This window comes from Strix aluco, chromosome 1, assembly GCF_031877795.1.
Source record: "Strix aluco isolate bStrAlu1 chromosome 1, bStrAlu1.hap1, whole genome shotgun sequence".
Classification (NCBI taxonomy): Eukaryota; Metazoa; Chordata; class Aves; order Strigiformes; family Strigidae; genus Strix; species Strix aluco.
Genome location: NC_133931.1, coordinates 102,636,057 through 102,660,879, shown reverse-complemented (window position 1 = coordinate 102,660,879; position 24,823 = coordinate 102,636,057). Strand labels below are relative to the sequence as shown.

The following is a 24,823-nucleotide window of genomic DNA, read 5'->3' as shown; positions in this document are numbered from 1 at the left end:
GTTCATTAATTAACGGTAAATTGTCCTCTCTCCAGAGGTGTCTCTTTAAACAACACTAGTTTCATCACTGGCTTGGACAGTCATTGAGTGGAAGTATTTCTGCTTTCTTAGCAAGTGGGAATACTTTTGTAAAAGTTTTAGTCTGGAATCTTTTTGAGTTCCATTATTGCACTTTGGGATAGCCTTTGGCCCTATATAGACCTTTTCAGATTTGTAGATCCCTGAAATTTGACATATGAATGCCCAGACCTCTGCATAGTGAATTTAAGCCTTTGACTGTATATTCGCTTTTCTTTGTCACTTTTCTTAGTTCTCCTCGAAGTAATTCACAGATGCACAGAAAACAAGAACCACAGTCAGCAGCTGTTGTTATAGGCTGTTGGAACTATTTTGTCTGAGGCATTTATTTCTTTTCAGTCTTGTAGGCTTTAAGACTTCTTTTTTTTTTTGGTCCCAAGAGAACTCTTTCCTTTTTACATGGAGAAACTTGCAACAGCTGTTTTTGTTTGTTTTTAAACATGAGGCTTGGACACTTTGTTTCTAAACATTGTCCTACATTGCTACCTTTTTCCAAAGCACTGGCATGCACTTTCAAGCATAGCCTGGAAGCCTTGTTGTGTCTTACTGTCCCCGCACACTGAAGCCTTGAAATCCTTGTGACCCTTCTGTGGTACCTTGATAAACAATTGCCATTCCTTCAAAGAATGAACAATGCTTTTTCTTTCTCTTTTTTCCTCCTGTCTGGCTTCTACACCTTCATTCAGGTGCCATGAATTCTCAACTTTGGCCAGGCAGGAAAGTTTCCTCTGGCAACAGATCTTATCCCAGTCATTAACTCCAGAGCACAACATTACTGGAGGCCTGTAGATGCACTGTGAGTTCTGAGGTCTTTGGTGAGCCTGCATGGATGCTTGCCATCAAATATACCTGATGTTCTCAGGTAGGGTCTTCTAGTCTTAAAAGCCTGGTAAAGTGCCTGTGGTTTGCCACTGTAAGTGGGGATAGGGAGAACCTGTAACAAACGTCCATCACCTGATGTTGGGTTAGATGCTCCTGGTGTAGAATAGATGCCCCAGCCATTTTTGTTCTCATGTTTAGCTGTTGGCAGAACGTGCTGAAAGGTGCTGCTGTACTGAGTTATAACTGCCCATGAAGGTGTCTCTTCCTATAGCGCTGAGAACTAGAAACATCTTGCAGTGCTGGCAGCTACTGAGAGCTGCATTCATGAGAAGAGCTGCTCTCATGGCTCTCATAGTGCTGGCAAGGGAAAGGAGTTAGCGAAGTCTGGGTACCTGGATGGTTGCCTGTTTGCTAGTCTATGGGTTACTCACGCTTGAAGGCTTATTTAATTCACTTTCTTTGGAAAGGCAACAAACAGCTAATCCATCACCGTGTGTTTTAACTGACACTTTTGTGTTAATGCAGTATTTTTGTGGGAATATGTACTCTGATGGAGAGCAGTATTGTTCAAATAGATGTATTTTGTTTTATTGTCTAGCTGAGGCTTGCATTTTGTTTATTCAGAAAATAATTGTGACGATGCTATTGGTTCATCACAACCATGAGAAACCAGGTTATACAGTGATCAGATGTGTCCACGTCCCATTGAAACAAGTGGTGTAGATTGTTTAGCTGATGCCCTGGGTTAAACTTGGGTATGGAGGAACACTTTAAATCTATCAGAAACTTACTGTGAGAAATTAAGAGTCAAGATGATGTTGAAAACTCTGATAAGTTTATGTTCTGCTGAGATTTATTGATCCACCTCACAGTAGTATGTGAGCTTCTTTCTGACTTGAAGGTAGATGGTTGGTTCTCCCTTGTCTTTTGTATTAGTTCCCAGGGCTAGCTTGCAGATTTATATTAACACTCCTTCATTAAAATCTTGAATTAGTTACTTTTTAATGTTATTCTGAAGCATGATAAATTTTAAAAGCTTCACATGTGAAAAAAGTGTAGAAATATTTGTATAAGGTGCTTCTGTAAATAATCAAAACTGTTTTCCTTCCACAGCTATTTGGACATTGGAGAAACAAAGAAAAAACCTGCTGAAGTCAATAATGAGGTAGGGTGTCTGAAATATTTCAGCAAACCTGCAGTTAATGTTAGTGCCATGCCCACATTTATGCCTGATTTTTTTATATATGTTTGTCACGTTTAATAATAGTACAATTATCTACCATTGTGAACATATTATTCTAGTGATTATTACTCTTATTGCTCTGAGCATGATGCACTGATTGCCTTCTACTCAGCTTTCTGAATTACCACATCCAGTTAAAAACTTTCAGTAAAGAAAATCTCCTGCTGTCTTCATTGGATCTGATCATAAACCTAAGGGAGACTTTTTCATGCAGAAAAAGATGGTGGTAATGAGAATTTTGGGAGTTTTGGACCAGCAACTTTCCTTCAAAACTTCGTATTTTCTCTGGAGAAGGGACATTTTTGTTTGAAAAAATCACACTTAGTTGAAATGCTTTTCCCAGTCACTGCCAGTGTCAGTTGTAAACTTCTAACTAGTTCTAGTCCATAATTCTCCAAGCTCACCTGTTTCTCTTAAACAGTGCTACACTATAGCCTGAGGAGATAACTGCAGGCTTCAAAAAAAACACTGTATGTGGATTTTGTGAGATGCATGACTCTGCATTATTTTTACTGTTCTATCGTGTATGGAGATAGCAATGATTCCTGACAACCATTTGAATTCCAGCTTCTGCCTGACAGGAAGCATCAGTTCACTTGTTTTTCAGTTTCTTTTGCTTTGTGCTCTCATGCCACGTTTCCAGCAATTCAATGGTTTGTGTAGCAGGTGTCTTCAGGCAGTAGGACACCTTGTACTAAAAGACCCTCAAAATTGAGGCTTTAGTGTCCTAATGACATTTACTGTGATACTCGGATACTTCTTACTCAGCGTCTATGAAATATGACACCTGCATTTTATAATTGATCCTAACTGTGTAACCCATATTTTTTTCTTTGAAATGGGCACAATCAACAGGAAGATCAAATTCAAGTCGGAGATCTGGTATACTACAAGTTGGATTTTTTCCTGGTTTGTTTATTTATGCAATTGACCAGAACATTGTGGAGATAGTTTTGTTGTTTTTGTGTAGCCATTCATGTCTCCCTGATGTTTGGGTCTTTTTTACAAAGGAAATAGAACAATTTTTAAAAATAGGAAAAGTTAATTAAACACTGATGAGGCAGCAGGTTTGTACTCTGTTGCTGATGTATGTATTGAACTGAGCAACACACCTTCACATATGCACTATCTAAGCTTTCCCATTATTCATAAATTCCACTTTTGACCTCCAGCATTTTCTTATTCCAGTCGCAAGTCTCCTCTGATTAAGTTCCGTGAATCTTGCTGAAACTAGTTACTTGCAGGGTGCACAGGCAGAGAATCAAGTAATTCATCTCACTTTTAATTGTGATCTAAGTAAGAGTTTATAACTGGGGGTGGGGTGGGGGGTGGGGTCTAAAATGTTTGTACAGTAGCAGTATTGCACTTACCTGAACCTTCAACACATAAAACATAGTTCTGAACCAAAAAACCCACCTTTGGATGTATGACCAGTCTTTACTATTTTTTCTGAGTATCTGAATGTGTGGATAGCACCATATTTTATGCTAAAACAGTATCTGGGTGAAAAATAAAATTATTCTTACATATCCAGGACAAGAAAAAGAACTTGAGGAAATTGCTTTTACTTATCTCAGAAAATGTGGTGGTTTGCGTTCACTATTATGTGTGACTCCCATTAATAGTGTGCGGTGTGACTAATTCCATGTGTCCTTTGCTGAGAAGGTAGTTGTCTTCATGGAAGACTCTTCACCAAATCTCCTGATACTGCCAGTTATCAGGACAACCACAGGCTTGCTACTTTAAGGCTAGTTTTAAGGCTTATTACTTTGCTGCAGATCCTTAGAATCACAGAAACACAGAATCATCAAGGTTGGAAAAGACCTTGAAGATCATCTAGTCCAACCATTAACCTAACACTGACAGTTCTCAACTACACCATGTCCCTAAGCGCTATGTCAACCAAAGAAGATTCTTGATATAATAGAAATTCTGTGCAGTTGGAGAAGTAGTTGTAGGAGTTGCGGTTTTTTTACTTGCAGTTGCATGTTTGGTAAGAGAGGCTTCTATTATTTCTTCTGGAATCAGTGCTTATTGTATATTATCTTAACGCTTTCAGCCATCTCTCAGGGCTTTGAAGTAAACCAGTGTAAACCATCCATTATCTCAGCTTTCTTTCTTCCTATTTGACTTATGTTTGCAATCTCCACAGTCTCTGTGGAGAGCTTAACTCCCCATGTTGAGTTTAACTTTATGTGATTGATTTATGTGGGGAAAGGAGTCATAAAAATGAGATGAAACCCAGTAATAGTCTACAGATTTTTATCTGGGCTTATGAATAACACAATTGTTTTCATGTCCTAGTCATTTAATCCTAGGAATGAACTTTCAGGGGGCTAGTAACGTAAGTTTTAGTGCCTGAATATATTTACGTTAAAACCATGTGAGGAAGCAAGTTTTCACTTTTTTTCATGCATTCACTTAGAGATCAAAAATCTAGATGTGTTTTAGGACCAGAAGGGGCAGCAGTACTCTCTTTGATTCTGCTTAATTTGCATCAGCAAACAAAATAATCATGTTTTTCCATGGAACCTTGTAGCAGTCTTTGATGCTAGCCCATAGAGGTATTTTGCTTTCATAAGGCATTATTTTAATTGAATTTCAGAAATTCAGTTCTCCCTGTTTGTTTCATTAGAAGAAGAAGAAAAAAAATCAGTGTATGTGTGAATGACCAACATTGCTAAAGAAAGAAATGTATGGCTCAGTCCTGCAAGCACATCAAGGTGTAATTTGTGAACCATCTCAATGACGTCAGTAGGAAGGTTACCATGGAGTTATGCATGTACAGAGAAATTTGTGGGTCAGGTCTGAGTTTCTAGTGTTCTGGTAGGCTGGAGGGGGGCAGGAGAAAAGAAATGAATAAAATTATTTGGTTGATTATTTGGCTCAGTGCAGCTTTGTGGGCTCCTTGCAGATCCAGAACTAGTGTGCTAGGTGTTGAATAAAAAGCTCACTGATGGCCTCATAGGCAACTCCAGGCTAACATTAGGATGTGTTTTCAGACTGATCTTTGTCAGGACAATTCCTACTCTCTTTGTGCTGGTGCTGAAGTATTAAGCTGCTCTTCTTCATTAGCTCCACTTCCTTGCTTCCGTCCCTCCTTGCTTCCGTCCCTCCTTCCCTTGCTTCCCTCCCTCCTTCCCTTGCTTCCCTCCCTCCTTCCCTTGCTTCCCTCCCTCCTTCCCTTGCTTCCCTCCTTGCTTCCCTTGCTTCCCTTCCTTCTTCTTGCCCCCAAATCCCCAAATGTTTTTAGAACACAGTATAATTTGTCAGGGCTCCCACATTAATGCTCTGGACACCAGCACATTCTCATGACCTCAGCAGTGCTGCTGTTAGCCGGAGCCTGGAGACAGCAAAGACTGTTCTTCAAGTGTGCTCCTGGGGATTGCCTCCCACCTTTCTCACCTGGCAGCTGGTCTTGCTCCTACCATGACCTTGAGGGTGGGCAATCACAGCAATAAATGGCCTTGTGCCACAGTACTCCTGAGTGCTGGTGATGTGTTCAGAATTGGTGCAGGATTTTTTGTTGCCCATGGAAGGAGATAGTCTTGGAGTTATTAGAGCTGGCTTGCCCTAGCCCAGATTTTGGAAGCACAATGGTGCTGGTCTGGTGGCAATGACAGTTTTTCTGTGCCTGCATAGTGCCAGATATCAAAGATCTGAAAGCTAAAAAGGTAGCACAGAAACAGTGTTTGAGAAATTCGTGTTCAGTGATTAAGGATGATATCATCATGCTTAGGTACAAGGGTATCAATTCTGGTTGTATGAAGAACATTTAATTTGGCATTTCCTACCTGATGCGTGTTTCGCGGTGCAGGTTTTTCTCCAGTAAAACAATTACAAATGTCTATTTCCAATTCTGGTTAGTGAGGAAGGAGGCAAAAGGAAGAAAACTTTATGCAGCAGCTGCACATTGTATATTTGTATGCAGCTGTAGGTTTTCTTTTGTGTTAGTTAAACTGCCAAATGTTTGACATCTGGTTTTGGGAGTGCTTTAATGCTGTTCTTTGAAGGCAGCATCTCAATTAGTTTAAATTTACATATAACTAGAAAATGTGTGTCAAAGTAGAAAGAAACAAGAAAAAATTCATGTTCAAGATATGGTGTAAATATGGTGACCTACATTCAGACAGAAGAATAGATGGGAACTATAAAGCATTAATTTCTTACTAAAATCTCTTCATACTTTTCTCATGGAGTGACAAGATAAAATAAGTAGCCCATCAGAAATAGGTTTATCTTCTAATCTGTGAATCTGATTTTGTAAGGAAGGTGTTCTGGGACAGGGAGGACAGGGAGGGGGGAAAAAAAAAAAAAAAATTAAGGGAAGTTCTCCATCTCATGGATTCTGAGAACTCACCTAGTGAAATAGTTTAGTGTCCATTCTTGTAAGGCGCTGCGATTTAACATTTAGGAATGGGTTCTGTCCCTGACAAGAGCAGTATTAATTCTCTCTGTTATGCCCTAGTTCAGTTTTAGCTGGAGCTTCTCAAATACCATGGTCCTGTTGTCCTGTAAGGTGCACCTTGCCTTGCCTGACACGTTTGGACCTAACAAGGGTTTACAGCTAGTAAATGCCTGTGTTCTCTGTGTGTCCTCCACAACTGACAACAGGAGCTCTGGGGAAGCTTTGATCAAGGAGATCTTAATGTAGATGTGTTGTTACAACACAGCAATGACCCAACTCTGTAATGTATAATTCATTAAGCACTATCCATCTATTTAATGTGACAAGTGGAACATGCAAATAGATGTGATGGTCTGTAAGATGGGTCAGTGTTGAAATAGTTAGTGAGGAAACATTTTTTTCTATCTAAACAGATAGATTTATAGATGAGGGTCTATACCACCAAATACCTTATAATATCAGTAGCTGATTTCACCGTAGGCTGTCTTTGGTGAAAGATGGATGAGATGGAAAGAGTGTATTACATGTCCCCCATCAGTAGTGTCAGCATCCAAAAACATGTAAGCAGAGCAACACAAGAAAGCTTATATTTCTACATTTGTCAAATGTACCAACTGCACATAGGAGTTTAATTTTGAGGGCTTTTCTTTTAAAAATAAGCACTGTTTTAAAAATAGTTGAAGTATGGCAGTAATAATAATGCTCTTAAAATCTTGCAAGATAACTGTAGTCTGGGTCTGTGAGGCCTAACCGTCAATCGGAGTTGGGTCTTTTAAAAAGCCCTTAGTTGTTCTATTACTGATTACAAATCAGGTTTCAAGGTGGTCTTCAATTAAATAATCTCATTATCTGTTAATATTTCTGAGATCAATGATATATTTCTTTAATCCAGTGTCTGGTTTCTTAACATCTAGCTGTTTACCTGCCTAAGGCCTTCAAACAACTGAAGTAAAAGGGGCAAATGCTCATCTGTTGGAAAACAGCTATATTTTTTCACCAATCTACTCCAGAAGTGGACTTGAATTTATAGCCCTGTTCTTCTGGGTGAAGTATTGTGCATAGACCAGTGTCAGTATATGATGATGAATGAGGAAGGGCCACTCTGATATCTTATTGCAGGATGATAAAATTTATGACAGAAGTGCATGAAAATGATACTGAACATTTATTAAATGTTTCTAAGCAGCAGGAGTTCATTAGTGTCATGTGTGATGTCTGTAGTTCAGTGATCATTGACTTCGGTAGACTCTGAGCCATGCCCAGGGCAGGGAAGAAGGGATGCTGTTGGTTATGCAAAAATACCAGTGGTAATTGTGGTACTTTAACAGCCCCTGGATTTCAAGGATAGTTAGATGCCTTGATACCATTTTTGCTTTTGGAAATCTTCCTCAGGCTGTTGTACTTATGCATGTGATGAAGTTCAAGAGAAAACTGCTAACTGCAGAAGAAAGGAAGGAGTTTATAATGCGAAAGGTCTGCAAGATCCTTTTCACTTCCAAACATCAGTCTGCAATTTGTTTATTTTCACATTAACATCCAGTTTCAGTTCCCTGGTTTCTGAGATAATCTTGATGTGGTAACATTTGAGCAATTATCAAGCACATCCTCACAAGTTATCCCCTGCTGCGTGCTGCTAGAGCAATGGGATTTTAAAGCCACATCTCTGTCTCTTTTCACTTCACCTGCTGTTGTTTGTACTGGGCACTTCCTTGCCTGTTTGTACTTTGCTCTCCTTTAGTCATAGCAGCAGTGCAGCAGTTTAGGAAAAGCCCCTTAGTTCTCATGTTGCTGTAACACCAGATCGGTGTGTCACTCAGCTGATTTTCACAGTGCTGCAAATTCACTTGACTAGGAGTGTGCGTGATGATCGAAAGGGTGAGCTATGGGGCATGAAGAGGGAGAAAGAAAAGACCAAATCAGAGCTAAAGGCAGTGAGCAGCAGTGGTGAAGAGAGAGAGACTACCTGCATGAGCAAATTTGTATCTGACTCAAGCATTTTACTGACATGGCAATACTCTTTCCCTTCTGTTTTGCTGTTTATCCCAGCAGATGAGTGATGACGTATCTCTTGCACTGTAGCATTGTGGTAGTTGTTCTGCATGGAAGGCTGGAGCAAGTTTTGTAGGAAAAATCTGATTTTTCAATTCTTGTTTGATGGGCTCTGCTACAAGCTAATCCCCTAGAATTGTCACACCCCATTTTAGTTTAGACTTTTTGGCGAGAGAGCAGGGGTGGAGAGTAAGTTCAGATTTCTGCCTTCTCCCTCTTTCAGCCAGGGACAGCAGCAAGGCACTTGTCCCAGAAGCATGGGAAAATTGTGTGTCAGTCTCAGCAGATCACAGCCAGGCTCTTGGCTGTTTTAAATCCTCTAGCAGAGCCCTCATGCTGTAATAATATATCTCAAACTTTTTACAGTTATGTTACCGGTAGGGAAAGTAGTAAAAAGATTTCATCCTGACCCAAGCTAAAGCTTTGATACAAGCTGTTCCTTAGGTATGTTTCCATCCACCACCTCTTCTGGCAAGTGAGCTTCTTGTTTTGCAAGAGAGATCCCTTTTGTGCTGAAGGTAATCTGCAAGTAATTACAAATACATTTTAAATTATGTGCTTGAGGAATCTAACAATTAATCTCTTGAGGAAGTATGGACCAACAGAGTTGCCATTTGTTTATTATAAGCTTTGTTGTTTGTAAAAGGAACTGAATGTTATTGTCCAACTATAATGTGTAAAGTATGGACATCTAGGCACTGTCTCTGATCTAGGTCGTCTCCTCCTGTGCACTCAAAATGATGTATTTTACTTGTTTTTGGGGCTGAGTAAGCTGCTGACAAATTAACTGAACTTTTGTATTTGCACATCCTGTAGGCAACAATTTTTTTAAAATTCTCTTTGTTCCACAAAGATGTGTTCAGCTGAAACCTCCTTTCTTCTTCGACTTCTTATGACCAACCATTTTTTGAACACACTGAAGTAAACTGACTTTGCAATGTGTTGTTGTAAAAGCAAAGAACTGCAGGCACCTAAGAAAAGCAGATGTATTTTGGTATTGAAGAACCAGTCTCTTGCAACCAAAATAAAAAAGGAAGCTTATAGTGTCTGTATGAAACAGCATCTATTATCAAAAGTTTATAGTAAGCCTGCATTAAGCTGCTGTACTGACCATATAGATTTACCCTTGGTTGATAGCAGACAGATTTTCTTAGGTAGTAAAAACATTGAGGTTTTTTTGTCTGCACTTCAGTTTTTCTCCTGGGCTTCTAGGCCAAGGTGATTGTGTGGCGAGCTCTAACACAAGTATTTTTTCTGCTGCTCAAGATTCATTGTAATTTGCATTCCACTTGGATTTTCATACTGACTTGTATTCTAGAAAAGCATTTATAAAGTTAATTAAGAAAACTCTACTTATATGTCTTACTCTACATAAGGCACATCGAGAGTTAGTTCTATACTATAGAGAGATAAGGATGATGTAGACTCCTTTCCTTAGGTTCACCACTGTTTTCTATGATGTTTAAGCAATGAAAATTTCCTGGTCCACAATTTTATAACAATTGTCTACTTACAGTGTGTTTATAACATTATTACCCATTGACTGGGAACTAATGTAGGGCAGTCAGTATGAAAACAGAGATTGTAAGAGCTGGTTGGTTGTAGGCCAAGTGTGTGGCTGGTTGAGGAAGGGTAACTTTACCCAATTCATTGAGTGGTGGGTTCATTCTGGAGTGCTGTCATTTAGCATTGCAACTGACTGAGTATGGCTCTTGGACTGTCAGATTCTGTGATGCATGTCGGGGTCCTGGTGTGAGGGATGCACTAGGGACTCTCTGCCCACCACCCACCAGCTCTTGTCCTACCTTTCCAGTGCCAGGTTCTTCCCATGTTCAGCCTGGGTACCCTTATGCAGTTCTGTTGCCTCACATGTAGTAGTTGTGCCCTGGTCACATTTTTCCAGTGATCCATCGCTTTTTTTCACTGTTTTACATAAATATATTTTATTGTTCCATAGCTCTATTTCAATTGTAGCTGCTTCTTTTATCAGATGGTTTAGGTGTGGTCATATTTGGAGGAGTATTTGTAGAATGGAATAATCAATATTTTTACTAATGGTTCTTCAGAGGATTAGTAAAGATTCCTCAAAGCTTTCCTACATGTATGACCTGAATATTTGTATCTGCATGCAACCCCAGAACATCTCTCTTTAGTGAAAACACTTGATAATTACAAGGATTTGAATGAGTGTTTGAACATTTTGAAACTTTTAAATTTCTTTTCCGATCCAGTGCCTGTCAGTCTTCACATTGGGCACACACTGGATGACACAGACATGTGCTAGGACATGGAGCAGAGAGCATTTGCTTGCTAGGGAACTTCACAGAGCGTGTCTGTTCCTGTGATGAAGCGTGACTACAGAATGAAACTGTGACTGGCAGAACGTGCCTTCTACTGGTGATCTCCAGCTGCAGCACATCAGTTTAGCACCACTCCTGCTGCAGGGTCCTGTGGGCCAGACATAGTTAATGGGCAGATCACAGTCTAGGTCAGTTGGCCACTGCATCTTGGTGAGATCCTGGGCCAGGAAAGGTTCCCTACTTGTCCAGTGCTGACAGAAGAGGAGGGCACCATGACAGCGGGATGTGAGGTGGAAAATACGATGTTTGAAACTTAGTAGATCTGAACTCACCATCAGAATTTTCAAAAAAAGCATCTGAGATGTTTCTATAAAAGTATTTTGAGGAGCTGCCATTTCTCTGTTTTCCTCTGTTCCTCCATATTTTAAAATGCAATTCTTTTAGTATCATTTATGGCAATTGTTCTTCTACATCCTTTAAGTACATCTTTGTTGCTAGACAGTGGAATCACCACTCATCTGTTGGCAGTGATATGATTGGATTAGTTTGTAAAAATTGAATTGTGGAAGTTTATAATGTTGTCTTGAGTTTACAAATTATGTTGGAATATTTATGCTGGATATACCTTGTCCCTAACATACTTGCATATTTTTCCAAGTACATCCTCATGAAAAATCCCAGTATTTATAATTATTGTTTATTTCAAACCTAGCATTTATCAGATATGACAAATAATGTTCATGTCTAATCATAAGAAAGAACTTGTCATTTTTCAGTGAGTGGACTCTTGATTCATTTTAACTTCTAACTGTCAATTAGCAATGGTTCATTGATATTTTCTCTGTTCAGGAGATAGTTTTGTAAGGGTAAGAGAGGGCCTGAACAGATATTAGAAATGATCCCAGCATGTGCAAATTACAGCTATTTGATGTCAAAACAACCTATCTTCACAGGATATTTTTTCCTAATTCTTTCCTAGGAATTAGAAAGAAACAAACATGATTTGTGCTACCGAATTACTATACACAAAATACTTGTATATCTGGAAATGAATTATGTATAAAGGTCCACTTCATACTCCTGTGCCAATATGCAAAACTAAACCCTCTTGCTACTCCATATGTGAGCAGTTTGATTTCTTCTGCTGGTGTCACAGACTAAGGAACTAATTAGGAATTCTACTGTAGGTGTAGATTAGAGAATAAGACTATCAAAATACAAAGATTAAAAAAGGGTGATACACATCTTTAATCCCCTGAGCAACATCTTGAAGAGTTAAATTTTAAATGTCATTGTTTGGTATTTAGTATCCTGGTAACATAATTAGCACAACAAGACATACTAAACAGAACTCTACGTGTTCATAATCTAATGCCAGGAGGAATCAGAGAAGAGCTGACCAGACATCCAGTTAAAACATAAGCTGTGTCCTTTTTTCTAATTGGCCTATGAATTAATAAAATTTCTCTTTATATAGTTCTGTATACCTGGATTGTGCAGTTCTGAGTATTTTGATTAACAGCTTGCTTACAGATGGATTTTGTAAATTTTGGAGCTGCAGAAAGACTTGTAGACACTTTGGTTCGTGCCACTGGAGAATTTCATGGTCTGTATTGAAACTTGTAAGTCAGTCTCTTCCTTGATTAACATATCTGCCTTGTTCTGTAGGGGAACTGCTCTTTCTAGTCTGTGAGGAGGCTGGGAGGAAGGGAAGAGGTGCCAGTACTGAAGCTTTTAATGAGGCATGTTAGTCTCATTAAAAACTTGTTGCTACATACTAAATTGACTTACTGGAAACATTAACAACTTTTACCTTTGATTAAAAATGATGAAAAAAAAATTTTTTTGGTGGTTGCTTTTTGTTCTTCAGCTGTCACAGGTTCAGGTCATACTGATCAACCATGAAGGTCAGAGACTTCCTTTTGGTTTAAATGAGTCTAAGGAATTTGGGGAAAATAGACAAATCATGAGAGGCAAAAATGGTCAAAACTGACAGTATTATGTCAGTGACAGAAATGTGTATCAGGATCTATTTTGCTTGAATAAAATTTGCATTATTGATGCCATTATTGTGTGTGTTGTAAGCAGTGTAGGGCATAGCATCATGCAACTTGGAGAAGAAATAGGAGCTATTTTGGGGATCCAGAAGCAACATGAGTGTGATCTATTTCACAGCACTTCACAGGCTAAGTGCCTGGACAGTTAAGGCCATGCCATTGTCTGATTTATCCCAGCTGAAGATCTCGCCCTAGTCCAATGGCCCAAAACTCTGACAGATCCTGAGTGAAACATTCTTCTTTCCAGGGCTTATCTAGATGTGGTGAGACTTACCCCCAAATGCACAGGGGATATGAACTCCATTTCACTTACCATAGATGAAAAGGAGGGTGATTTGCCTTGGAGGTGAACAGAGTGGCTTTAAATAGTTTGTGAATTTTGTAGGAGCTTTGTGGTCTAGAAGGCTCCCTGAATCAGTACATGACTGTTCGTTCTGGCATAGTTCATTTCCGATTCATCTATGATTCATGTGGGATGAGAAGTTTGCGTACTGCTGTGGTGTTGTGACCTATTTAGGTAAGCTTGGAAATACACTCAGTTAACAGCAGTTTGAGTGGTGCTTTGTATCCACACCAGTAGAAGGGCTAGTAGTCTCTTGCTCAAAGCTGTTTGTACTACCTGCTATACCATCTAACAATGCAAAGTAGCCAGGGAAATGTAGATTATCCAGGTTAATTACTGTGTAGGATAATTGAAATGGTTTTGTACTGACCAAACACCTCAGTGAGTTTGACTCTCCATCTTTCATCAAAGCATATAAAAATGCACATTTAAAAAAAAGTTGTGTTTCTATGAAGTAGATAAGATGTTTCCTGTGCTGTAATAGCTTTAGAAAACTTATCGTTCTGATTTGCTTTTGATCACTGAACCTTGAACATTCCTTGCTTTCACATCACAGGGGGTGGTGATGATGTGTATAAATGGGGTTTTGGTTCTTTTGACCCCAGTTCTACCCTAGGGGAATGCAAATATTTGTTCTCAATTTTCCTGGGCACACTGATTAACAAATAGGCCATTGTAACAAACTGGCAAAGCCATGGCTCATTGCATTAGCTGATAAATTTGGAATGTGACATTGTGTTGAAATATTTAAACACAAATATTGTGTTGAAATATTAAAACTTCAAAAGCTTAGTTATAAAGAGATGTGAGTAATGAGTGTGATGTTCATAGCACGCAAGACCATATTAATACAGCAGTAAGAAAGACCAGCTCTTAAACCTGTATAAATCAAACCAGCACAGAGCATCTGGTTCAGGGAGGTTACGTTTTTTGACTGTTGTTTTGCTGCTGTCCAGTATGGCTTTATAAATACGTGTAAACCTGTAAATCTTGCAGTTGTTCAGTTGCCCCCTTTCATGGGGGACGCTTCTGGTAAGAAAAGGAAATAAATCAGATAGTCAGACCATTTCTTAGCTATAGATAACTAGCCTGTGTCTTCATGGCAGCCTGTGAAAGTGCTGCCAGACCTCTGTATTTAGCATGTCTCTATTTAATATACATTGGAGGGAAAACAAAAGCTAAGAATGGCATGTTTTCATTTGAAACTATTCTCAAGTGCTTAGAAGTCACCTTTTTAGAAACAAAATATGCAGCATGGTATGTTCAGAGGGCAATTAAAGTACTATTTAATGAACTGTATTATTTTCTGATATACAAGGATTGATTCTCTGAAGTGTCATGTGCCTCTTGCAAGTCTGAAGTAGCCAACAGAGGTTGGGTAGTTTTCTGCGTTTGTCCCACTTTCCAGTCTATGTTTGAATAATAAGTGTGAAAAGTATAATGTAGCATTCACAGAAGCAAAAATTTTATGCATGAGGATCAGCAAATAGGTTCACACCGATACGCATCATTTTGCTACATCTTCATTGTAGGGATTATGTCTTTTACCGTTCACTGGTTAACACATTTCTGAAGAAAGAATTGAAAACCATTCTTTTTTATTTGTGTATTTCAAACCAACATGTGGGTTGCTCAGAGTCCTTGTGTGAATAGCCATTCTTGATGAGGGTTTCCCTGTAATGCCATATCTGTAATGTTCTCTTCCCACTCTAACACTTCCTTGAATTAGAAGCATTGCATGTCCAAGCCCATCTGTAGTGTTCTAAAAAGGAGCAACATGTTTTCAGTTGATCTTCGTCCTTTCGTGTGGTCAGCTGAACATAAACATAATAGGAATTTTTGTATGAAAGTTATATTAAATTGTTGTATATATATGCACACACACATGTATACACATGTGGATATGTACACACTAATTCAAAATGGTTTTCTTACAAAAACTGTTTTTCATATATGTACATATAATAGTATACCTGAGATAATGGTTTGGCTGCTGATCATTTTGTTTTGTTTTCTTTTGCCAACAGTCTACAGTGGAAGATGTAAGTACCTAAGGTAGATTATGCAATGTGTTTTATGTGTTTGCCAAGTGTTTTGTCTGTGTTTTGTTAAATTTTATGAACATCTAGTATCTTTTTTAGTATAAGGGAAAAATATATAAAATGTTGTTATAAAGCAGCTGTGAGGGTGTGGATTTTTTTACCTGGTTTCAGTTAGATTCTGATCTGCATCTTGGCTTTGTATTTTCAAAGGGATGTTAGGAGGCACTTGGCTGGAGCTAACATTCAGCAACACAAATTGAAGCACAGTGAATTATGACTGAAGATGAAAGCTGGGCTCTGAGACTCTCTGTAGAATGTATTCTGAAAATTGAGTGTTTACAGAGATCTCAAATACTGCAGATTGATCCCAACTCCCAGAACCTAGGGTGTGTTGAGCTTAGCTGCTTTGTTTTTCCCAGACTCTACAAGGTGCGTTGCAAAGTTATTTCACAGGTGGTAATGCCTCTCTGAAGCAAGAAAGATTCACACTGCTGTTGGTGTAAGAGGCACTGTGGGAAATAACAAATTCTTTGTAGAATAGAAAGGTAAAAATTATGGTGGTTTTGAATGTCTGTGATCCCATGGTGTATTTCCAGCAGTGTTTAGCTCTTGTTGCCTTGCAAATTCTCATCTGATTGATTGCCTTTAGCTTACTTAAAGTTCCCTATGTGTTTCAACTGATATAATGCTTTCTTCTTCCTCCCCTAAATGCTTTGTGTTGCTGCTGTATGTATACCTCAGATGAGTATCTCATCACAAATTATGAAATGTTGGCAACATTTGTCAGTAGGATATGGAAGCTGCCCATGAATGGGTCTTTTTAAGCAAACTGAAAATGTACAAAATTTGATGATAAAATCATAATGGGGCCAGACCACCAATTAATGTAAATCTGCTTACAATTGCTGACGTAAATGGGAAAGTGCTGATCTACATCAGCTGAGAATGTGGCTGGTGAAATGAAAAGAAAATAAAGGGTTTAGGGGGCTAGTGATGCTGGTCTCTTAATGTAAGCACAAACTTTCACCCAAGACCACATAGTTGTTAATATGTAACTGCAGTGCCAGAGGGGTCAGGCTATTCAAGACACTGCAACACTGTGGTGCCTCCTACAAACAAAATAGGAACAAAACCATGTATTCTTTAATTAAATCCTGGATCGGTCTTCCGCTGGGGTGGTTTGGCATAACTCTATACTTCAGAGGAACTAGATCGATTTACAGTGACTGAGCACTTGGTCTTTTATTAATGTGTACTTCTGTGTACTGAAATGATGTGGCTTGCTTTTCATAACCATAAATAGTTTAACATTGGTCAGACAGAAGTTCTAAACTCTGTGAGGTAGTAATTTGAAGACTGTGCCAAAAAAAAATTAACAGGACAGTCAGGTTAATTAGAAGAATGGTGTATAGGGTGAGGTTTTTTTGTTTGGTTTGTTGTTTTCTTTTTTTTTTTTTTTTTTTTAAATCACAGTGCAGTATAGATCTAGCCATACTGTTTTTTAAAAAGGTGGCTTCAGAGCAGTCTAGGGTTGCTCATGTTGAGTTTTTGTGCTGTTTTACTTCGAGAGCTTGATATACTATGCTGTAGCCAGAACATACATTGGGCATCTGTAAGAGTTATCTATTGTGCATTGTGGAATACTTAATTATACTATATTGTAGTTGCTCACATGTCTGCATCCTTGCCAGCTTCAAAATTAAAGGTGTTGTACACAGCTCATTTGCAGCACCCCTGTGCAGGCACTCCCCTCTGTTTGTTTTTCTTTTAAAATTTTCTTATAATTTACATATTTATTTTCTCCTTTCCTCTCATTTGCAGTGTCAGAGCATCCCTGTGTCCTGGATGAATATAGAGTTTATCTTTCTTTTGGCCCCTGAAGCAGATCAGGTGTAAAATGTGCCTTCAGGAGGCAAGCAGTCCCAAAGACACTAGTTATCCCTCCTCTTTCAGACAAACAACAATAGCCTAAGCATCTGCCTAAGAGCATGTGGATCCCAAGAAAAGATGCAGTGTGCTTGCCCTTGCTGTTCATGTTGGGTGCGGCCAAAGATTATTCAAAGAATTCTGTACCACCATAGTCCAGCACCTGCTTAATTTAGTTTGGGCTACTCTGTTCCAAGCTCCCAGAAACTGAGGTCTTGTCAATGCACTAAATACTTATGAGTGTTTTAATAGTGTCATAGTCATCTTAGTGTTTCCATGCACTGACTTTTGTGGTATTATGTTAGCAAATGTAATATTGCACTAAGGTATTCTTTACACCTTTTAATATAGGAGGTACATTTGATTTAAACACATTTAGCAAAACAACGCAAGATTGTATTTTGTTCTCGTTTAGGCCATGTTTAGGTAGAAAAGACAAATATTAAGTCTCTGCCCAGGCTGGTCGCATCTTCCTGTACCCTGCAGTTTGCTTGTTTCAGAACAGGGCTGACTTGTTAGGCCACAGAAGGCTGCCAGAAATGTTAATAACTCTTTGAGAGAGTAATCCAAAAGCCAGACTTGCAAGCTGATGCCACAGTATCTATTATTGGCAGAAATACAATCCTTTGAATAATAAATGAGCTCTTAACATCTGTCAGGTTGCTTGTTTTCTCAGGGGCCCAGTGATTGGGCTGCATGCAATAACATGATGGGCCTTCTGAGGAGCCTACATCAAAATTAATGGTTTCATGAGTTTGCAGGAGCACCTAAATAATTGGGCACACCTGGGACTATCCTAAAGGGCTCCTTTATGCTTAGCAAATGCTTTCTAACTAGTTCCATGTTGTGGTTTAACCCCAGCTGGCAACTAAGAACCATGCAACCACTCGCTCACTCCTCACCTGCACCTGGTGGGATGGGGAGAAGAATGGGAAAAAAAAGTAAACCTTGTGGGTTGAGATAAGAACAGTTTAATAATTGAAATAAAATATAATAATAAAATTAATAATAGTAATAATAATTGTAATGAAAAGGAAGATAAGAAAAACAGAGAGAAATAAAACCCAAGACAGACAATTGATGCACAGTGCAATTGCTCACCACCTGCTGACCGATGCCCAGCCAGTCCCTGAGCAGCGATCAGCACCTGCCAGCCAGCTCCCCCCAGTTTATATCCTGAGCGTGATGCGCTATGGCCTGGAATATCCCTTTGGCTAGTTCGGGTCAGCTGTCCTGGCCATGCTTCCTCCCAGCTTCTTGTGCACCTGCTCACTGGCAGAGCATGGGAAACTGACAAATCCTTGACTTAGCACAAGCACTACTTAGCAACAACTAAAACATCAGTGTGTTATCAACATTATTATAAATCCAAAATACAGCACTGTGCCAGCTACTAGGAAAAAAAATAACTCTGTCCCAGCTGAAACCAGGACATTCCAGTAAAGTGTGGATCACTGAAACCTGAATGTTGCAGACTGGATCAGAGAACTTAGTTTGATAGACTGTTTGGAGTGTGTGAGAGCTTAAGCATAGGTATCAACAGCGTAAGTGAGCATCGGGAATGGATGAGGAATCAACTTTTAGAAAAAGCAATACAAAGCTTTACTAGTTATATATTGAATACTTTATCGGGGATTAGCCTGGCAACCTAGCAGCCTTGCAGAAAGGTGCAAGGGCAGCCAAAGTTAAGTCATTCCTGCTTTGGATGCAACCTGTGTTTAGAGCCTAAATAGTAGGACCTGATGCTTTGGAAGTAACTCAGTATTGCCTCAGCCTTCAGTAGCATACTCTTTAGAAAAGTTACCTTATTTTTTCTGTAATCTGAAGCTCTCTATTAGATTGCTTAGGTTGGGCAAATAGCCTTTAATGGCTGATGGCAGCAATAGAAATATTTTCAGATGTTGCAGTTTAAGGTGTGTTTTCTTTTTCTTCCTAGAGACTCATTAAATTTTCATCTCAAATTTTGGTGACATAAACTACCAGTTATGCTCTGAAAAATGTGCTTTAAATGTTTCTGCAAGAATGGCTGAGCTCCTAAATTATTTGGCAGTCTCCAAAAATTTCTTTGCCTCCCCTAATGAGCTGTTATGATAACAACCCTTTACTCTCTTTCCAAGCCTGTAGTAGTAGGTGTGAATCTTCCACCTGATTCAAGGCAGGCTGGAATTAATAGCAAGTCTGTGAATTGCAATTACCTTAGGCATTAAGGCATAGCTTATATACAGTCTAGTACAAAATTTCTCATTGTATGAAGCCAAGACAAACATGTAACTACAAAATAGATTTTAGGAGTAGATACGTTCCCTAGTAAGTTGCTTGTGTAAAGGGAAGATCTCCAGCCATTCTAGAACCCTGCTTCCTAGTCTGGTCCACAAGCACTGCTGACACAACATGGCAGTAACACCTTTCTTGCTGTGTCTGCTCTTGTAGAAGTCTCTGGCCAAAGTATCCCTTTGCACTGAGCTTCAGATCACCATGCCCCTACTGCTGCTGATTGCTTCTGTTTAGTCACTTTGCTGTGCAAAGGCTAATTCTGCCTTCCACCACCCATGAGCAGTGTAGGCTTTCATGTCTTCTGAGTCTCTCTGAAAATGAAAGATTGGGAGGGCTACACTGCTCACTAGCACCTTTGAGAAAGACGAGAAGCTGAAGTGAGTTGAATTCAGAATAGATACGCTTCTTTTTTACCAGCTATTGACAACAGATTTTATTCAACAGATTTACCTGTTGCTGTCTTTCACTTGAAGGCTTGTACATCAAGGAATACCAGTTTTGGTCTTGTTTTCTTGATTGCTTTTTCCCTGAGAGAGCTATCTTAGCTCCAGAATTTATGTACTTGGTGTGGAGTTTGCTGTGTGAGGTTCTTTGAGTTATGTGGGAAGTCAGATTTGATTATTTTAATAATAATTTTTATCCAGTTTGTAATATCTAGAGGTTGAGCACCTCTCTTGCTTTTTTCAATATATACAAGAGAAAGATCTGGAAAGGAGTCCTGCCAGTACTATATGAATTTGTGTGAAAATCCAAGCAAAGACTTAAAGCACTGGACCCCAGACAATTTTCCATAAATTAAATGGGAAGTATTGGTTAAGTTAGCACAGAATGCTATAAAGCTGCAACACGTCACATCATTAGACTGTTTTACATAGTGACTGGAACATTGCCTGTTTCAATAAACTTTGTACATCTATTTGAAAGCATGTCTCTGTGCATGCTGCCTATTTAATCCTTTAAGCTTTTTTGGTCTTTTTTAGAAATGTAGCCAACTTGTTAAGACATGTACTATGTCTTTTGAATGTTTGCTTAGGTTTGACACCTTATTTTGAGGATTAAAAAATTTTTCCTAATAATTTTGAAGTTTGGGTTTATCTCTTTTTTTTTTTATTTTTTTTTTTTATTTTGAAAAAGTGTTTATAAATGCAATAGGGAATCCTAGCTAGGTGTATTGCATAACTTTCTGTTCAAGTATAATGGCAGTAACGTTGAGCCACCTGATTGATCTCAATGTCTGTTCAAAAATGTACAGGGAATAATGCTGGGAGTTAAGTAGCCTGTTTTATTCTGAGAGCTAAAAATCTACAGTTCACCTCACCTGTAAGTCATTGCCCTAAAATGAGCATAGTATTCAGCAGCCTTTATAAATCACTGATGGATCTGGATGTAAAGACCTCTGTAAGAGCAAAAGTACTTATTACATAATAGCAGAGAGACCTAGAGATGGCATTTACTGTTAAAAAGAGAAGATGGTTTAATTGCCTGGGCCATGGTTATGAGCAGCAAAGACTATGAAAGCAAGAACAGCATTTGGGAGTGTTGCTTTGGGTCTCTAGGAGCAACAGCTGAGAAGTCACCAAAGATGTCCATACCATTCTGACCTCTCAGTGGAAACCATATGTTGTGCCACGCTGCGTTCTGGTATACTATGCTGTGGTTGTTATTCAACATGTTTATAAACCTGCAGCAGTAATTATGTATGCTCTGTAGGAGGTGAAGCTGGAATGAAATAAAATGCATGTTTTAAAGAAGAAATTCTTTCTGCAGATATGCTGCCCCCCTTGCTGGTGGTGGTCAGGGCAAATTCTTTCCCAGTGTATAATTTCTAATTCTTTTTGTACTTGTAGATCAAGCCGGTTACTCACAGTAGAATCACTGTGTCAGCACGGTTTCGAAAACCATTCCAGGAGCCCTACACTATTTTGTAAGTAGAATTTTCAGTTAGTGAACTGCCATTTCAGGGCGGGGTGTAGGGTGGTGGTATCTTAACTGCAGATGAGTTTTGCTCAAAATGCTCCTCCAGATTGGTTTTTCTTTGCTTTATTTCAGCCTGATTGCTAATGGAGACCTTATTAGCCCCGTAGTGCGCCTTCTTATTCCCAGGAAAACACTGAATCACTGGGATCATATTCTCGAAATGGTCACAGGAAAAGTTACCCTCAGAAGTGGAGCTGTTCACAGGTATCACGATGCTGAATATTTGCAAGATACATTTGATATGTGTAGATATGTTTTTAAAACTCCATAGGTAGATATAATGGATCATTCCTCCTTCATGGGAAATTGCTCTGTAAGGAAATTAAAATACATCAAAAAGCCACAAAATGGAAATACTTTGACTCCAAGGAACCTTCAGGTTTCATTTCAACTGCTATTTAAAAAAAGAAAAAATCTCAATTTGTTTCAACTGTTAGTTCTTGATTAAATAGTTAGCAGGCATGTAATAATACAATAATAATGCAATATATTTAGCATTAATAAATAAGTTACATGTCCGAATAAAATAAATGGACACAGTAAAGTTGGTGAAGACGTTTGGAATGTGCAATGATAGATGTAATCCATGTTACCTTTTAATTTGGATAATTCTTTAAATTCATTGGGGCAAACAATTTCAAGGAAATTATTATAGATTATTTGGTTTTTGAAGACCTGTGCTATGACTAGGATGTGCTTTATACTCAGCCAGCTCTGCCTCCTAGTAAGAGCCAAGGCCAAAGTTGTAGTCGGGGGTTTGCCAATTCCAGTATCTCAGCTGGTCTGAGTTGTGGTATCCCAGGAATAGGAGGTGACCTCTTGGATAGGTAAGTTTCAGTCCCTTTAAGGCTTTTACAACATAAAATAAGCTCTCTAAAATAGGATTTGGTAGTTGTTGCAAGTTTTAGAGCAAAATGATATATGCAGTTTCCATGAGAAACGTTGCAGTGTAAGTGGGCTGCCAAGGTGTGTACGGGCAAATTACTGACATTCCAGTGTTGCCCCATGCAGAGCACATTACAGAAATCCATTCGTCAGATGGGAAGGGGCCTTTTGTGGAAAATCATTCTTCACAGCTTACGCAATGTCTGAGGCTAAGCTTGCAAAATCTTTCTGAAATCAGTGAAGATAAGGTAGTCTTTCAGTGCTGATTGCTTTCTCAGATCTGATACAGATGATAAAAGATTAAGGTAATGCTATCTGTCGACTATTAGCTCTCATCTAATTTTTTATCTTGGCCCTGCTTTTCTTTGCTCCTATTATCTGGCTACTTAGCACTTTTACTTGCAGAAATGTAAACCCACACACATGTTGCAGCTTTCTGGATCTGATTCTCAGCTAGTGTAACTCAGAAGTGAGCAAAGTGACAGCCGTTTCTGACATACCAATTCTTTCTGCTCTCAGTTTAGCAATTTAAAAACCTTTCACATTTTATTCTCATTACTTGGTGTCACTCCTTGCTGAAACTGAATGACGTACATGAAAGCATAAATTGTTCTGTACATAGCTAGGATTGCTTTTGAGAAGTTCCCTTCGGTGCTCAGTTTTAATCCTTTAAAAAATAAGGTAGTGTACATGACATTTTGAATGATTTAATGTTTTCCTTTTTCTGGTTTTCTATTAACCCAGTTTTCATTTTCTTTTCCTTAAAATGCTAGGAATACATATTAAATATGTTAGTAAAGTGATCATTGTTCTTTAATAAGTTACACATTAATTGCTGGAGTTTACTGAAACTATGTTAGCATTAGGGGAGGTCCTGTAAGACCACTGATGCTGGGAAGATATAATTTCTCTTTAAAGAAGGATAAGTGGAATTACAAGAACCTGCATTATGCATATGGCAGTTATTCTTTTCCATGTTATTAAAAGACATACAAAGCTATCAAGTCTTACGCAGTTTCACATATGGCTTTTAAAAAAAAATTCTTGATGATCCCCATCAGAATAGGGATGTAAGTAAGAAATATGAGAGAGGAGACAATGAAAAAGTAGCTTTTCTGCTTGCCAGATTGTGCAAGGGGATGGGGTACAGCAAGCTGATGGGCAGGTGCCTGGTGCATCGACAACTGGGAATTTGGGGATATTGGTTCCACAAATTGTGTCTTTGCTCTCTCCTTTGTCAGCCTGTATGCTTGCTTTGTTTTGGCTGCTACTTTTTGGCTTGGATTCAGAGGGAAAACGGAGGTCCACTAACATCCCCCAGGACAAGCCCTAGGTCATTCCCCAGTGACCACAAGTGACTCCAAGGACATGTTTGTTGCGTAATACCAGCCAGAGAGAACCCAGCTGGTCTGTGAATGGTTGTGGCCAGGTGGGTGGGTAGAAGGCTTAAGAAATAAGCATCGCAAAACTTGTGTGATGCTTGTTAAGTCAATAGTTATTTTTGTTTGAAGTTCCATTTTTTGAAAATGCATTTCTAATTTCACTTTCACCTTCAGTGACTGGTTATATTTGATTCACTTATTGTGATTATTATTTTCAGGGTGAAAAATACAACTAGAGGTTGCCATATAATCCATAACTTTTTTTAGGAGCTATATTAAGCAACCAACTTTTGTGCATTAAATATAACATTAAAACACAAGCAAAGTGAAAGGTTAGGAACAAAAACCCACAGTCGTTTTTGTATTTACCCCTATATACCTGCAGCACCATCTAAATCTATAAAACAGTTCTTTAACTGTGGTACACTGATCTGCAGCTTTTTCCCCCCGAGTTCCTCAAAGCAAAATGTAATCTAGCAAAACACAGTGAGAATAATTCAGAAATAGACTTCTTGCTGAGTTTTAGATTGCTTGTTTTATTTTCATTGTGTGTAATTGATGCTGTCTACATGGTAGTGAAACATAAATTGCTCTTTGAATTGCTGACATGCCTGTGAAATGTTTGCACTAAAAAGTAAATATGAGTAATACAAAGGGGGTGCTTCAGAGTTAGCATACCTCTTCTCAAAGAAGCAGCTATGTGATCACGATTTTTAATTTTTGTAATTTCACCTTTGAGAACTTTCAGTGTTTGCACATAGAAAACCAAGGTACTTCTATATGGCAGGAGGCACCTAGAAAATCAAGGTACTTTCATGAGAGGAATTATAAGAAAGATGTGGACACATTGGAGCTAGCACAGCAAAGGGCCACAAAGATGAAGGGCTTGAAGATACCTGTCATGTGAAGAGGGCTGGGAGAGCTGGGACTCTGCAGCCTGGGGAAGAGAAAGCTCAGGGGGATCTTGTTAATGTGTATAAATACCTGGTGGGAGCAAGTGAAGTTGGAGCCAGGCTCTTTTCAGTGGTGCCCAGTGA

The 24,823-nt window shown here is 38.8% G+C and overlaps 1 protein-coding gene across 1 annotated transcript in view; it reads left to right on the top strand.

Annotated features, from left to right (window-relative positions):
* Positions 1-24,823, top strand: part of DCDC2 (doublecortin domain containing 2) — a 70,419-nt gene that overhangs the window by 3,009 nt on the left and 42,587 nt on the right. The window contains exons 2-4 of the mRNA XM_074829466.1: positions 2,014-2,065; positions 21,390-21,466; positions 21,592-21,723. Coding sequence (XP_074685567.1) covers positions 2,014-2,065; positions 21,390-21,466; positions 21,592-21,723 — 261 coding nt within the window. The remainder of the gene's footprint in view (positions 1-2,013; positions 2,066-21,389; positions 21,467-21,591; positions 21,724-24,823) is intronic.